The following is a 17,768-nucleotide window of genomic DNA, read 5'->3' as shown; positions in this document are numbered from 1 at the left end:
GTAGGTTTGGATATCTTTTTTCTATTAATAAATAAAATCAGCGTTTAAAAACTGTATTTTTATTTCCTCTTGTTGTCTTTGTTGTTAAATGTGTTTGATGATCTGAAACATGTAAGAGTGACAAATAAATGCAGTGTAAAAAAAAGAAGAAGAAAGAAGTCAGTAATAGAGCAAATATTTTTCACACCATTGTACAGCCAATATAAATTTCATGATCTTTCCTAATGATAAATATATACCAGTAATAGTGGCCTCGGTATTAGCAGTGGTGTAGTTATTTTAAAGACTCATTTATGTGGAATAGATGGATCAAAACATTTCTTTTAATTAACATTTGATATCATAATAATTTAATCCAAACGAGTGATTACAACATGTTCGTCATTGGTGTGGCAGCGATTAGCACTACAGAATGAAGGTTCCTGGTTTGAACCTTCTGGTTGACCGAGGGCTTTTCTGTATAGAGTTTTAATATTTGCATGTTTTCCCATGCCTGCATGACTTCCCTTGAATAATCTAGCTTCCTCCCTCAGTATTTCCTCCCTGCATAATTCTGATACTGTCAAATATCTGCATTTAAATTGGCCACAGGTCTAGATAGCGGGTTCACTCATCTTCTTGTCCAATACCAGTCCGAACTGGATAAATGCTTTAGAAGATGGATGTGTTGATGTTGTTCACTGTGATGGATTACAAACAACTAGGGCAACTTTCAAGAGTATCCCAATGTCATGTTCAGAAATGATTGTGTACCTGTAATGGTAGAAAAATACATTTTTGAATTTTAAAACAAAACATGATTTAAAGTGTTGGGTGAAGGAAAAGGGACTTTGTAAATGCTTACATTTAGTCAGGTGTAGTTAGCAAAATAAAATTTAAAATTAAGCAGAAAAACAGACAAATATACAACAAGACTTAGCGCCCAAAGCTGTGCTAGAGTTTCTGGAGCCTGTACTTACTATGTTAACCATCTCTTCAATTAGCATTAAACACAGAGAAAAGCTGTGGTTCATTCTGATGTAATTAGTAGTGGGTAAATTACAGTAAAATGTTAACTAGATGCCAGCGCTGGAGAAAAAGTCATGGATCAACTAAGTGATTATAAATTGTCTTTAGAGGGCCATGAAGCATGTGTGCTGAATCTAATGACAATCCTGCCATTTGTTTTTGAGACATTTCATCAAAAATAGCAAAACTCAGTCTGCTGGTGGGCCTAGAAAAAAAAGTAACGCAATCACCAGAAGTATTGGATTCAACTTTTGGACACGAAGTGTGCAAGATATCACTGCAACCTATCTAATGGAAATCGACATATTTCAGTCTTGACCAGAGTGGTGGATTAACCGATCATTGCGTGGGCATAGATTTATAAAACCATGAGAGTAGCACCGCAAAAACTGACCTGAAAGGAGAACATCTTAAAGCAAAAAACCCAGAAGGATATCAAAAGTAGTCCTCATTTTTTAGAATTTTGTATCTATTTGGTAACCTCTAATGGTGTTGTGTATCATGTAGCATTTTTAGAATATGCATCCCTAACAATGGCATCAACTCACTTTCTTACAAGATAGTAATTTATTGACAGCTCAGTCACATTGAAAGCATATTGCTGTTGTCTGCCTCCCAGCAGAGCTTTTATTTTCTCATGAGTCACGTAAGCTGAGATCTTGAGGCTATTCTGGCTGACCCCTGTCTAGACAGAAGAAGAAAGGTGAATGGGCTTTTGCCGTGAGGACCCAGAAACCGCTGGAGAGAAGAGACTTTATTGACCTGAACTGAACCTCCCAGGGCAGTGTACATCCACCAACAAGCTACCAATAAAATGCCTCGTGTGAAAGACAGTTAATGTGAGGGCCACTTAGTCTGGAAATCCCTGTTAAGATTTTGTACATAAAGGCCCGGGTGGAAGGTCTTGGTGTGCAGCTAAACCCAGAGTAATAAGGACAGTAAAAACCTCTACAGTGAAGACTTAAAAAAGTGGGGTGGAAAAAGAAACCCAGTTGCCTTTTAAATCACTTTTGTTATGGGCTTTATACTCGACAGTTTCTAGTTTTTGTTCACTTTTGTTTTCATGCAGCTCTATTTTAATTGTTTATCCGTTTCAGTATTTGTTTGTTCGTCTATCCCCTCATTTGTTTTTCATTTCAATTTAACTACAATTCTCGTGTTTGTACATTTTTATTGCCTTTTTATAGATTTGAATTTTCATTGTTGTTATGCAAATTTTATAAAGCCGTGGTCGGTGACTGTGAATATCTTACTGAGTGGCAGTTTAAGCAGCTAAGTCTGCCTATTTCTTGTAACACGAGGATCTCAGCGCCGTAGAAATTACACTACACACTGTGACTGCAGACAGTCTGAAAACCGCTACAGTTGCCACAATGCACAGCACGGTGTGTGGACATTACCTCTGTTTTAACTCACGTGTGTGAGGAAAGTGCGTCTCCATGCTCTTTCAACTACTCTCAACATGCAGATCCACGAGGGCTGACAGGGAATTTGGTGTGTGTGTGTTGCGAATGCAGGTGTTGCAGATAATATACTACAATCTCAACTCTGGGAGACGTTCAAGGCAGCACTGCAGGCAATGCCAAGCAAGCAGATAACTGCTTATGAAAATGTTCTGTGCGCCTTCCAAACCAGTACATATGTCTCAAGTGCATGGCATCAAATAAGAGCTCAGAAGCACTAACACAAGGAATAGGATAGCTGTGATATTTTCCATGCCTGTGATCAGTCTGTAATTATATGGCCCTGCTAAAAAATTCTTTGTGAGCAGACAGGGACGATAAGATCGAGGAGGCTCACCCGCATTGTCTACACTATTAGGGGAGAAATGGCCCTGGTGATGATGCTCTGTCGAGTCTGAAGAGAGAGCTATATAGGGAGAGAAGGAGGGGGGGGGGGGGGAGTACAGAGGGAGTCATTGGGATGCAGGTCAGAGTGTTGCAGGTGCACGACTGACAATGAATGTGTCAGACCCAGCATGCTCCAGGTGGAGGTGGGAAAAACATGAACCTATGCTCGCTCTTTGGTGAAAAATATGTCAGAGCGATATTAGGACTGGACGAAGCAATGAGGCCGAGCAGGGGTGTCGACGTGTGCCGCACACCCATAATTCCCAAAGCACAAATATGGACATTTGTATTCAGATGTGTCACATGAGGAATAACGACAAGTAGATTACAGCATTATTGAGATTTCCTATTTTTCCAGCCGAAGAAATGTAGTCAGCATGCAGGCTATAAAGAACACAGAGGGAAAAAAACGAAACTGCGTCCAGTGCACTTTGCAGCTGGGAAAAATCAATACAGCCAACTGTAATGTGAGATCCCGTGGATTTAGAGGAATACATTTGATAACACTTAGTCATAAACCTGCAGGCTGTGTTTTATTCTGTCACACCTGAAGAGAGTGCACAGCACAGCCCCGATGATCAAGGCTGTTCTGTTGAACCGCATTGTTCTCTGCGGGGCCTTGCTTTGTCTGAATCCTAAGTCAAAAGAAGCTTTACGGAATGACTTGAAGAGATACTGTATCTGTACAAAATAACTCTCATGAGTGACAGGATAAAAGCTCGACTGTCATACCAGCATGAAAGGCAGGATCCTGAACTCAGTAGGCTCTATTTGTGACATGCGTTTGTAGCACCAACAAACACACTACACCTTTACGATGCACTACATAGATGCTGAGCTTCTGCTCAATACACACTCTTCTCTGATGAGGCTTATAGGCTGCTATTTGGTGTTGGGAAATTATTATTTCTTTGAAATACCGATACAGTTGAAATAGCAGTCTGTTTACCAGATGGAAAGATGGAGGTCGGTCAGGTTCCCTTTGTGAGCTATCCACACTTTCCTCCCACGCCTCAGCTTTACTCTACTGTGTGGCTCTCCTGGTCAAATATCTGATTTGTGAGTCATACCTAGCCTCTATACCCATGGAGAAACATGCTGGTTGTCTTAAAATACACTCTGGCAGGGCAGCCATGCAAGAGCTCAGGCCCGGCACAGAGCACGGGAGCTGCCCAGGGGACTGGCATGGAGTGAGCGGGAGAGACAGAGGGTGAGGGAATCGACTGGGAGAAAGAAAAGTGGGCGGAAAGAAGGAGACGATGGAAGGTCGTGTTAGATAAAGGATTATAAAAGCCTAACTTTCTGTCATGTAACACCGGGGCTAGTTCAACGTGTGGGCAACTCTGAAAGGGTGTTCTCTACAAGAAGAAGAAGGCAAAAAACCAGCTGCTGCAACAATAAACATCCCGACTGGTTAAATAGTGTTCAAGTAATGTCCTTGTTGAAAAGCTGCCTGGAAAATGGCAAAACGAGCGATATGAGGCTGGCCTTGGAGAGGAGAGAAAAATGAGAGTGGTGGAGGGATTAAAATAAGTAACCTGTCTCCAAACCGCTGTTAAAACCTAATTTTCTTTGCCAACTACAGTATCTTTTAATCCAAGACTTGAGACACACACCACACTTAGGAAGGATGTAAAATGTGAATAGTTGGGTTTGTGACTGTAAACTGGAAATAACTGCAGGCTGCAAGATGGCTGGCTTCAGCCATGTAAGTCAGGACCTGACTACTCATGCTTCATTTTCACAGCTCCATCACCATGTTAGCGTGGTGCAACTTTAATTGTATTCGCATTTAATTTTAATTCAGTCTATGTATTGTAATTGTACTTAATTATAATAACCTATAATTACACACTTTACTCTTTCTGTTCAAGGTCAGACGCAGGCAGCCACTAGTAGATAGCGGCACACTAAAGTGTTACGGTGCAGTCACACTAGCGTAAACAGTGATTAGACACGGTCAAAATGATTTCTATTGTGCAACGCACTTGTGATCTCGCTGCATTCAAAATAGTTGCTTTGGAGACAAGGATCAGGTCTGTGACCGCTCGCAGTCAGTTTCCGTCTTCTAAGTGGCTAAAAACAGATGGAGTCAGCAAATCTATTGACTCCATTCAACCCATTCAACCCATTCATTTAAAATCCATTCAATTGCTATCAGTTTGCAATTGAATGGGTTCAAGTTTGAAATTACATTATCTACAAAAAACAGGCAAAAATTGCAAATCTGTTCCCGTCTGTTGCAAATCTTTTGACATCTATTTATCAGAATCAGAATACTTCATTAATCTCCAGGGAAATTATGTTTCATTTTTTGTTTACACAAAAATCAACTGCTTATACTTATAGTCCATCCATAAAATCATAAATATGAATCAGAAATTCATAAATACTTCCACAAATAGTGACACAGTCGCAGCAGGACACTAATTTAACTGCAAAATGACATAAATGCTTGGCAACCGTGCTTTTATATAAGAATAAAGTCAGAATGCAATCAGTTCCAAACCAGTTAAATCTCTGTTGCAAAGAGACACAAGTGACTGATCAAAACGTCTTAGCAATCTGTCTCGTTTATAAATTAGACAGCGGTTTCCAGGCAGCGATTATCTTTGCCAGTCTGCTTGAGTGCGATAGCAGTCAGTCAGAGTTGGACTGAGACTGTCTGGAGTCCGGTTCACTTTCATCAGATGACTTGACCAGTTGCTTTGTGATCAAAAGTGGTCACCCAGAGGTTGTGGTTGTTGCCCTCTCAGTCTGAGCAACTATGAGCTAAAAGGAGTTTAGGGAGTTTTTCTAAAGGGAGTTTTTCCTTCCCACTGTCGCCAAAGTGCTTGCTCATAGGGGGTCATATGATTGTTGGGCTTTTCTCTGTATCTATGAAGCGCCTTGAGGCGACATTTGTTGTGATTTGGCGCTATATAAATAAAATTGAATTGAAATTGAATTGAGCTTTAAATGTCCTATTTTAACTTTAGTGTGACTGACTCATTAAAGAGACTTTCTTTGGTGCATAGCAGCATACTTGGTAGAGACCAAAACCTGAGCTAATGGGAGAGTGAATATCAGACTTTGAAACACAATTTCAAATATACACAAATTCTATTTTAATTGTCGATATTTGCTAAATGTATAAACAAACAAATGTTTAATGTGTCAACTTTAATGTCGACACTTGACGTTTCATAAACATTATCATTATAAGAATAGTCTCTTTAAGTTGGCACAGCATTTGCTGTGAATGAAATGACCTCCCAGTGAACCTTCTACATTCTGATTTTGCTTTGGTACTGACAAATTTGCAGATGCATTGCTGATAGAAATTGTAAAGATAAAATCCCAGCAGTTCTATTTGCTTTTGCAAATTAATTGTATGTGGGAGAATTTTGGAGCGAGGGTTAAAATGAAAAAATATGGAAAGAGGAGGACGAAGGACACCACGAAGGGCAAAGTTGGCTGGCATTCGAGCAAATGACTGAAGGCAGATTGTCTCGGCTTGGGGGGAAACTGGCAGCCTAAGAACCTCTCTGGGCAGGAAGTGTCTGCTGATCATCTGTATGGGCGTGTCAGCCGACAGGGAGGAAGAGACGCACAGGAAGATGAAACTCACTCGTCTCCCTTCAGCGGGTTTGAAATACACCAAGGGGCGGAGAACAAGGGAGCGAGACTGAGAGTTACAGGTTGTATGGGGGCACATTGATGAGACAGAGCCTTCACAAAAGGAGAGTTTGAGTGAGAATGAGAGACACAGATGGGCAGGAAGAAAGAGGGGGAGAGGGTGACAGATAGAGGGAGGGAAAGCTGTCAGTTCCCCCCACCCTTCCTTCCCTGCCTCTTCGGCTGTGCTGGCAGTGCCACGCTCTGGTAAAGAGAGATTACCAAAGCCCAGCCTGAGGTTGCATGTATGGACACAGTCATTACCTCTGCCCTGCTTACAAATGGCACTGCTGTCTGAATACAAACCCATGTCTGTGTGTTCCCCTCCCGACCCCGCCCGCCATGCACCACAGCTTTCGAGACTTGATTTAGCGGGAAAGTTGTAAAACTTGATAACAGCTCAATATCTTTACAGGCCTGTTTATAGTGCTGCATTATTTTGTTTATAGAATATCGACCATCGTTGTTTTACAACGCCGGGCAGTGGCGCTACAAATAAATCTAGTGATGAGAGATGTTTTTTTTTTTTTTCTGGCAGCAATTATTTGCTCTATTACGGCCAGGGTGTGTAGCTTTTTGGTTGGCTAGTTTGGAGGATCATGCTCAGAGTTTGCATGTGATTGCGCTGGTGTCATGTGGACAATCTGTGTGTTGGCGCTCAGCCTCAGACAGCATGGGGTTAGAGTTCAGTCTGTCAGAACCCGCTGTCATTTCCGCCATCACTGTGGAGAATTGTTACCAACAGCCGAGTGGAGCTGACTGATGTCAAGATATACTTAGAAGCTAATCATGCAGCAAATAGAGGCACAGGGATTCCTGCAACAAGAATTGCCTGGATGCCCTTGCTCCAGTTAGAGCCATCCATGGGAAACATTTCAGCCGTGTCACTCACAGTTTATTTGGAGCTGTGTTTTTGAGAGTTGCTCTTGGATTAATGGATAGAAAGCCCAGCCTGGACAATATTCCAGTGTTCTGTGCCTAATTTTTGAGTGATGGAGTCAGAGTCTCATTTTTGTTTTTTTTAAGAGAAATTCTGACTTTGAAAGATGGCCCTTGTTTTTAGTTTAGAATCCAGGGACTGTTATAGCCCTCTGTTTTGTACAGAAGGATACGTGTCCCTTCATATCTTCAGGGATAGATGTTTGCCATTACCCCGCCTGAGAGTCGTGCTGTGCCATATGCTGCACATTTCTCTTCAAATAATCACAAATTGTGGCACGAGAGAGAGACCATGCAGCTAGCAGCATCTGCAAGAATTGCTCTCAGCTCATTAGAATTATCACCTTCACATTAGCAGAGCAGGACAGTTTAAGCACAAACATTACAGTCTCTCATCTTTCTTTAGAGCTGCCCGTGGTGCTTGTGGGCTGCCGTATGTGAAAATTCAAGCGAAAGGCCACGGTGCTCTAATTAACTTCACCTGGCATTCCCACTAACTGTGAATGCGCCTAACCTTTACACAACCTCGCTTAGTCACCTCTCCACTTAAACACCCAGGTTGAAATTCTCATTTAATGTCAGTAAGCAGATTATCACCCTCCTCCCACCTCCCACCTTCAGTCTCTGCCTTCCTTTTCTTCTCTTTTCCCCCTCTACTTTCGTTAAGCTCCACCAACAGATTTTTATTCAGGGCGGCTACGGCACTTTGTGGTGGTAAATCAATAAAACAGTGTCCCCTATAACAGACCTCTGTGTTTTCCCTCCATCGATCCTGTCAGCCCAGATACATTCAAGAGCAAGCCAACGATTACCCTCAGCAATCCTTCCCTTGATCTATACTGCAGATGACAGGTGCCAGACATCAGCTTTGGGTAATTGTGATACTGAAAGGGGGGCATCATTAATCATTCTTTCTTGGCCTGACTTTAGTTGCTCATGATCAGTTCATGGTTATTGTAGTTGTCATCGACACAGACTGCTTTCAGGCATCGGCGTCATCTTTTCACCTTGTTGGCACTGTAGCGTAAAAGACGTCGTTATGAATGTTGTCATCTTTCACATGTAATAGCGTCAAATGTCTTATTGAAACATGCGACTCACAAAAAGTATCAAGTGCAATATAGATAAAAGCAAATTAGATGGAAGGACTGAGGGAAAACAAATCTTTTACTCCAGATTGACATTTGCGGAAAAACAATTCAAAAGTGTTGATGAAATATCTGTTCTCCTTGCCTGATTATGTCTGCATTATCAGCGTCTCTAAAGACATTCAAATCTGCTGCAATTTGTTGCAACGAGAGCTTATTTGTTTGACGGATTTGAGAATCGGTCACGTAACTGTGACCAAAGTGGGAACGTGAAACTCTGTTTCTTCTAATCTACTGAGAAAGATAATCAAGTTAAGATTTTAATTTAATCCACTTATTTCATACAGGGAGCTAAATTAATAACCGCCAGATAGGAAAATTGAAAGGTGTTACAATCTTGTCAGCATCTGTTTATACTTTCAGCAGGTTTAATCTCAGCAACCAAGCTTTTCCTCAATCAGGGTTTTGCACTTTTGTTACCTGGAGGTCAAAGTGCTAATTAAAAAAGGACCGACTGAACGTGCGAATGTTTGCGCTGCAATTCCTGTGACATCGGGAGTGGAGAAATTATATCAACAGGGTGCAAGCCTGAGACAAAGTAAAAAGACATTGCCATCTTAAATGTTTCCCTGCAGCAAAAAGCTCCTGAGAGCCAAATGTTCAAGAAGCTTTTGGTCCCAGCTGGAGCGGAGATAGGACGTGATTCAACAAACCTATAACACCTTTTGACTCAACGGTATTACTACAGCAGCACTGATAGATAGAACCCTATCAAATGTTCCAAATACAGTGGGGCAAAAAAGTATTTAGTCAGCCACCGATTGTGCAAGTTCCCCCACTTAAAATGATGACAGAGGTCAGTAATTTGCACCAGAGGTACACTTCAACTGTGAGAGACAGAATGTGAAAAAAAAATCCATGAATTCACATGGTAGGATTTGTAAAGAATTTATTCGTAAATCAGGGTGGAAAATAAGTATTTGGTCAATAACAAAAATACAACTCAATACTTTGTAACATAACCTTTGTTGGCAATAACAGAGGTCAAACGTTTACTATAGGTCTTTACCAGGTTTGCACACACAGTAGCTGGTATTTTGGCCCATTCCTCCATGCAGATCTTCTCAAGAGCAGTGATGTTTTGGGGCTGTCGCCGAGCAACACGGACTTTCAACTCCCGCCACAGATTTTCTATGGGGTTGAGGTCTGGAGACTGGCTAGGCCACTCCAGGACTTTCAAATGCTTCTTACGGAGCCACTCCTTTGTTGCCCAGGCGGTGTGTTTTGGATCATTGTCATGTTGGAAGACCCAGCCTCGTTTCATCTTCAAAGTTCTCACTGATGGAAGGAGGTTTTGGCTCAAAATCTCACGATACTTGGCCCCATTCATTCTGTCCTTAACACGGATCAGTCGTCCTGTCCCCTTGGCAGAAAAACAGCCCCATAGCATGATGTTTCCACCCCCATGCTTCACAGTAGGTATGGTGTTCTTGGGATGCAACTCAGTATTCTTCTTCCTCCAAACACGACGAGTTGAGTTTATACCAAAAAGTTCTACTTTGGTTTCATCTGACCACATGACATTCTCCCAATCCTCTGCTGTATCATCCATGTGCTCTCTGGCAAACTTCAGACGGGCCTGGACATGCACTGGCTTCAGCAGCGGAACACGTCTGGCACTGCGGGATTTGATTCCCTGCCGTTGTAGTGTGTTACTGATGGTGACCTTTGTTACTTTGGTCCCAGCTCTCTGCAGTTCATTCACCAGGTCCCCCCGTGTGGTTCTGGGATCTTTGCTCACCGTTCTCATGATCATTTTGACCCCACGGGATGAGATCTTGCGTGGAGCCCCAGATCGAGGGAGATTATCAGTGGTCTTGTATGTCTTCCATTTTCTGATGATTGCTCCCACAGTTGATTTTTTCACACCAAGCTGCTTGCCTATTGTAGATTCACTCTTCCCAGTCTGGTGCAGGTCTACAATTCTTTTCCTGGTGTCCTTCGAAAGCTCTTTGGTCTTGGCCATGGCGGAGTTTGGAGTCTGACTGGTTGAGGTTGTGGACAGGTGTCTTTTATACAGATGATGAGGTCAAACAGGTGCCATTCATACAGGTAACGAGTGGGGGACAGAAAAGCTTCTTACAGAAGACGTTACAGGTCTGTGAGAGCCAGGGATTTTCCTTGTTTGAGGTGACCAAATACTTATTTTCCACCCTGATTTACAAATAAATTCTTTACAAATCCTACCATGTGAATTCATGGATTTTTTTTTCACATTCTGTCTCTCACAGTTGAAGTGTACCTCTGGTGCAAATTACTGACCTCTGTCATCATTTTAAGTGGGGGAACTTGCACAATCGGTGGCTGACTAAATACTTTTTTGCCCCACTGTAGGTGCTTCACTTTCAGGAAGAAGAGCCTTTTTAAATTCAAATCACTGTTGCTTTTGCTTTTCCATTACTTTGTTGTACTTCATCTTTAACCCAGTACACTCAATTTAGGCGGATTTGGTAGTATCTGACTTGTGATGCAGCAGCATTCCCTGCTTATACATTGACTTAAATTTGGAATTGGCTGATTTCTTCTTTTTATGTGTTTATTTGTTTATTGCTCGAAACATATTGAGCTACCTTGAGTCTAACCCCCACCTCTGGTCCTCCATTTGTCAGTTTTGTGCGACTGACCCTCTGTGAGTTGTGGGTCAGAGCTATAGCTCACACTGTGTGAATTGAAGCATTCTCATCAGCGAGCCGCAGTGTCCTCATTCTTGTGTTTCCCCAGTGTCCGACTGCTTTTGATCACGCTAACAGAAATGAATGCCATTCACACACTGCTTTTAATGGACTGCGTAATGGGCTACTTCACTGGGTTCAAGAGGACATGCTGTATGTCCCTGCTTGTGCACCCACCTGTCTAATGGAAGCGGAGGGGGAGGGGGGCATTTTTAACCTAAAAGTGACAGCAGATGTGGTTATGGTGGCAAAACCCGAAACACACTGGCTAAACACTAGATCCCTTTGTTGTCTGAGGAGTTTGGATTTTTTAGTAGCTAATACAGCTCATGTGAATAGAAGAGAAACACTGTTTTCAAGCAAAGCGTCGCTTCGTGTCATTTGTGCAAATTTAACAGCTGGATTATTTGTGTTTATTCACCCCAAACAGCCAGATGCACAGCTACAGCTAACACTGGGTGCACTGCGTGTGTCTGTGAAAGTTTTTTCTGCTCTCCCATTCTGCCATTCTTTCCCACCCCATTTAAATCCCTGGGTTATGCACAGACTTCCATTATTACACACTGATGTGTCTTGGCATCAATTTGCATCTTTCCAGACAAATTCGTGCACACTCTTGTCCTTGCAGTGACTTTAAAAGTGACTTCATTTTCTGTCTGAACACACATACAGTAGGGGTGGGTGATATAAACCATATACAATAGAAACGACATAAATTTGGCCAACGATAGAGTGGTATAGTAAAAATCTCTATCGCAATAGCGCATGTTGATGATGTCATCAAGCTGCGCCTGTTTTGGTCGAAAGAATGGTCGAAAGCATCCCAGTGGCTACAACCATTATCATCTGCAAATTATGCCGACAGTCATAGCAAAGAGATGAAGCACTTTTGAAATATGGGGAAAGCCAAAAACTGCGCTTCCTCCACTTCCGTAACGTTGATTCATTAATGTTGAATTCTCTCGCAGCTGTTCTGTTCCCATGTTGTTGCAGTTTATTAATAACTAACCTTGTGTTGTGGATGAATAATCTCAGTTGTTCTCCTGACTGAAGTTTGGCCCGTGTATAGCATCCTGCTATGCGATTGCATTTGTCCCTAACCACCAGAATCCCTCATGTTAACTTTTATCAAGTGGAAAAAAAGTTGGCGTTCATCCTCCAGCTTCACTGTGCTAATGTTATGCTAACATAGCTGTGTCTCTAGCAATCACATTATATATCAGGTAGTCCAGATTCAGTAACCCTGCAAACGCCACTGCTGTTTAGTTTTCGGTCTTCATTTATGTCGGAAGTGGTAGCAGAGCTGTACGTTTTAATTAGTTTCAAAAATCTCTCAGTCAGAACATGGTATGAAATGTTTAGGTGGAAACTAGCGAGCTAGCTTCCTGTTAACTTCTAACTCCGTTAAATTTAATAACTTCTGTTTTCATGGATTCCTGGATGTTAAACTTAATTGTTACACATGGTAAAGCAGCAAAGCTGAAGATTTTATTAAAGATTAAAGAATTTAGACCGTTTTTAACTCTCAGTGTTCGTTTGACTTTGGGACCTGATGGACGGGGTTTTGGACCCAGATTACCCCGTGAAGCTCCTCACTACGGCAGCCGTGATGCTCTGACAATCCATCAAGCAGTGTGGCCAAAGTTGTACTAAAACATTTTTTAACAGATTTCTGCACGCCAAAATCGGTTCGAGGTCAGTAAGCACAACCAGAATTCATACATAAGGCACACTCTCGATTTTTGAGAAAATTAAAGGATTTTAAGTTTGCCTTATAGTGTGGAAAATACATTATACAGAAGAAAAGAATATATCACGATATATATTGTTACCACACATGCTTATATCGCGATATGAATTTTAGGCCATATCGCCCAGCCCTAACATAAAGTCTATTCCAGGAATACCGTCAGGATGAAAGTATTTGGTTATAATCAAAGTACTGGACAGTTGAAATGTTTGACGTGTGAACCATGCAGCCTTGTGAAAAGTTTCATGGCATAAAATTGTTTAATTTTAATAGGTAATTCTGGACCAAAGTGGTGGACTGACAGAATGAGTTTCCATCAAAATCTGAAACACTCAAAGGGTACTCAGAGAACACCTGCAGACTATTAACCTTTTTCTAAACATTTGGAAAAATGACTATCTTGCATCTTTGTAAAGAGCTTGACCTTACTGAATCAGTTATATGTTCTTCTGAGACACTCTTATTTATCTGCTCATTCACTAAATTGCACAGTAGCTGCGTAGATTGGGGTGATAATTAAGTGTGATTATGTTGCTTTCTTTAACCCATTAAGACCGGATGTAGCACGAGTGCAATGAGGCAGAATGAAAGCACCGTTTGCAAGTTTTAAATAACATGTTTCTTGTCCATTCAGCATAAAAACCTTAATAATCTGAACATTAAAGTCCATTCTTGAATTTGTAAACAGGGCTTTCACAATGAAGGATCCCTTAGACAACTGGAAAAGAAAAGAAAAGCACCTGATGGATTTATTTTAACTCCAGGTTTTTGAGTCATCTTTTTTATTTGTATTTTTTTTTTTTTGGTGCATGATACCTTACTTCCTTCACTGAGAAAGGCCTTAGGATGTGATTGAAAGTCTAGAAGGCTCTAGAAATGAAATAAAACTTGTCTTTCTATGTGCATAGATGAGGTCTGTAGCACAGGTATATTGAGTTCGTTAAGTTCTAAATTTGGCTATGCTAAAGGATGATGGAGACAGATTAAGGTCTTATTAAGGGGTAAGTGTTACAGAGTACAATCTGTGCTGCTGTTTTATAAAAAGTGCTGCAAAGGCATTTTCTGCAATAAGTCTTCATTGATATGCTATAAGAGTTGAAAGTGAGAGCTCTGCATATGGCCTGGGTAATAGACCCAATATAGGCCTTGTAAAATATTGCATAATGTGAATATGTACTTGATCAGTTGATGAGGTAATATGAAATATAAGGAAAATAAAATGCTCATTCATTTTACACCCCAATTTGTCAAAAACACTGATCAACATCTGGCTATGACACAGTGAAAGGAGATGAACAGTGTTTACATTTTTCTGCATTAGCCACTGTGTTAGCTAAAGGTTTGCTATTATGTTTTCCTTCATTTTCTATCATAGATATGCTGTTATATTGGTGGAACTTATTATTTAACATGACCAAAGTCACAGACAATGAGTTGAGTGTATGTACAAGTAAATCAGACGACCCAAAAACTTCAGACTGCCCCAACCAATCAGTTTAAGGTTTTTCTACTCTTGTATGTAAGCCAGCAGTCCCACCCACCTACTCTTTAAACGTTCTGCTTGCAGAGTTAAACCAATCAGAAAACTTAACTTAAGCTGACAACTCAGGTGCTGCCCCAAGGCTCAGTTTAAGATATTTAAAGACTAGTTTGAACCGTTGGAACCAGATATTTTCAGTCCCATTGCTGCAGGTGTATAAAATTTAAGCGGCAGACTCTGCCTTTGCAAACATTTGTGACAGAATGGGTAGTGTTAAAGAACACTAAGAATAAAGATCCCCTTTGGCTTAAAGTAATATTTAAACTAAGTATGCTTTAAACAGATGATGTGTAGTAAGCCTTAGAGATGCTTGTCTTCTTATAGAGCTGTTTCTCCTCCAGTTTTCTTAGTAAGTGTTGCTGCTGGAAGTTGCTTTGTATTTAGTTTTCAAAGACATAAAGTCTTCTCACCCATCTCGAGGCAGTTTAGCCTCAAAATACGGCTGACCCGGGTAAACACTCTATCAGTCTCTGGGAATGGTAGAAAAACATACTCTTACTGCGTTCCACTGCGGGATTTTTTTTTCAGAGCGCCGAGCCGAGGGCATATAGCGCATACATTTCACACTTTGAATGCTAAATTGAGAGCACTTAAATAAAATGACAGAGAGCAAATGTAGTGCACCGTACAATAAATAGTGCGCAATTTCAAACACAGTCATTCAAAAGATGTGATTTGTCCGAGTAGTCACCACGGAAACTACCTTTTGCTGCTGCACCACAATAACAGCCGCACTTCTTCTCTTTAAGATCCCGCAGATCAGCTACGCGTCAACGGCCCCGGAGCTGAGTGATGACAGACGCTATGACTTTTTCTCTCGGGTGGTTCCGCCAGACTCGTTCCAGGCCCAGGCCATGGTGGACATTATCCTAGCGCTGAACTGGACTTACGTCTCCACCATCGCCTCGGAGGGCAGCTATGGAGAGAAGGGAGTGGAGGCTTTCACACAACTCTCCAAAGAAGCAGGTAAAGAAAGGTGACCCGTCCACAAAGTTAAGTTTGAATTATTTTCTGAAATGTGTATTTACAATTTTTAAAACGCACTTGCACCCACCCAGAAGATGATTAGTTTTGCCTTTCCAATTCATTATAAAATCTGTTTTGGGTGGATGAATTATTGATCTGTTTGGCAACTTCTGCTTTCTCTCCCCAGCCAGTTGTCGAGTGTTACTAGAAATGTAGACAGAGAAACATCTTGTAGAGAAGATGCCGCGTCACAGTAATGAGGAAAGCCTGAACACATCTTACTCTTATTTAAATTCAATCATTGAGTATTTTGCTGAAGCAGAAAGGGTATTGTTTGAAAATACATGTCTTACATGTTCACTTTATCCAAAGAGGAGAAAAGAGAATAGTCCGGAAACTGGTCATTTGGGAGAATTTTGTTTTATATTCTGCCTTTGTGGGGTTTTTTTTTTTGTTGTTTGTTTTTTACCACTGGAAGTGATAAAGTCTCTCTGAGTAGTCAGCTCGAATCGCTCTGGTCTGTATGTAGCAGAGAGGTTTAAGATATTCAGTCTGCTTAGAAAATGGAGTCGAGCTTCTTGAACGTTTTTAGGCTGTTCTCACAAAAGCCATATAATTACAAAGAAAATTAATGGTCGATAAAGTTCCCTATTAGAAACAGCTTTGTTTGTTGTGTTCTGATTGTTTAAAGCCACGGTAATCCTTTTGCTGGGTAAACAGGTGATTATGTTTGGACTTGTGTCCAGAGAGGTTAGGATCTTACAGCAGAGCTTTGCATTCACACAGGTGAGGTGGTTTCTGGCTGTAACTGGGCTGAAAATTGTGCACACGCGTGACTCACCAGCTTTTTCCACATTGCTGCTGTTGTTGGCACATAGCGGTCTGTGTGAAGCAGCGGTCGTTACTGTCGCCAGGAGATGCTCAGTTGCTATACAGTACAACGGGTCAACTAGCTTTATCAAAAAATTGAGTTTATTGTGCTGCGCTTTATAGGGTCTGCAGAGATTTTCTGCAGTTGCTGCTGCAGTTTGTGTGTGAAATTAGGTCAAGGGTACATTACTCCACATTTTCAGTGCCCTGCGTATTCAAACAAACATGCTGAATGATTGCAGGAAGATCTTAATGCACAAGAAGTAACAACAGCTGGGCTTTTTGTAGCTTCTCTGCCTTTTTCTCCTTTGTGCAAAGAAGATGAATGTCACCCAGGTCTGGGAAAAATTACCCTTCATCCATGATAGGACACAGCCATGCCGCAGAAGTACTTTGCTGCTTCTCACCTCTATAGATCCCAGTCCATTTCCTGTCATTTTGAAGGGAGTGATCTCTGTCTCTTCTTCTAATAGACTAATGCACAGAAACCTCTAAAATGAGCAAAGCTAATGATGTCCCACAGGCATCGATCAGAAGTCCAGCATGCATGAATATTTTATCTGTGTGCATTCATGTCCAGTGTGATCACTCATTAAAACTTTAAGAAGCTGTTTGTGCCTGCGTAATATGCATCGACAGAGAGACGGGGCAGAGGCAGAAGTAAGAGAGAGAGAAATTAGCCTGAATAGGAACAAATAGGAAAAAGACCTGATTTAAGACTCATTGTGGATATTAAATTTATCCTAAACAGTGTCCTGAGATAAACACAGCTTCTTCCCGCTAGTTTTCTCATTTCCTACTGATGTCTCCTTTATTCTTATGCAAAGAGCAGTAAACACTGTGATAATATTATGACTCTCTAACAGCTACATAAGGGCTATGGAATTATAAGCCATTGTTGTTCAGTCACACTGTTGCAACTGAGCTCCAGTCGCTTTGCAGTATTTTGTATTCATACACAAATGGGAATTATTCCCTATGACAGAAAGCTTCCAGTACCCAAGGCATCTTATCTTTAATAAACACATTAATTATGTAATAGCGTGAATGTACAGTCACAGAATTCATTCAGGGGCACCGGTTCTGCACCAGGACTAACCGGAAAGGTATTGAATTAAATAAGAATTATTCTAAATGGCTGACTATATATCCTAAATAATCACCGGGTTCTTTATTTACCTCAACTTCAGGACGTAACAGGCTTTTGTTAGAGGCAGGCCTTAGTTAGAGGCAGGCCTTAGTTTCTAATATCCTCCATTTCATCTCTATAAGTGATCATGATTAGGTACTAAGCCTCGTTCCAATCTTCTCCCACTTGCCCTGTTAAAGTTACTGCATTACACTCTTAATACTGTGGCGAGCAGTGAC

The 17,768-nt window shown here is 41.2% G+C and overlaps 1 protein-coding gene across 3 annotated transcripts in view; it reads left to right on the top strand.

The window, feature by feature from the left end:
* The window catches only part of LOC146494637 (metabotropic glutamate receptor 7-like), a 77,203-nt gene that overhangs the window by 15,117 nt on the left and 44,318 nt on the right, over positions 1-17,768 (top strand). For all 3 annotated transcript variants that reach the window (XM_085144545.1, XM_085144544.1, XM_085144543.1), the window contains one exon: positions 15,314-15,530. In XM_085144545.1, the coding sequence (XP_085000671.1) occupies positions 15,314-15,530 (217 nt within the window). The remainder of the gene's footprint in view (positions 1-15,313; positions 15,531-17,768) is intronic.

Source organism: Neolamprologus multifasciatus, chromosome 20 (genome assembly GCF_963576455.1).
Source record: "Neolamprologus multifasciatus chromosome 20, fNeoMul1.2, whole genome shotgun sequence".
NCBI lineage: Eukaryota > Metazoa > Chordata > Actinopteri > Cichliformes > Cichlidae > Neolamprologus > Neolamprologus multifasciatus.
This window is presented reverse-complemented; position numbering and strand designations above follow the sequence as displayed.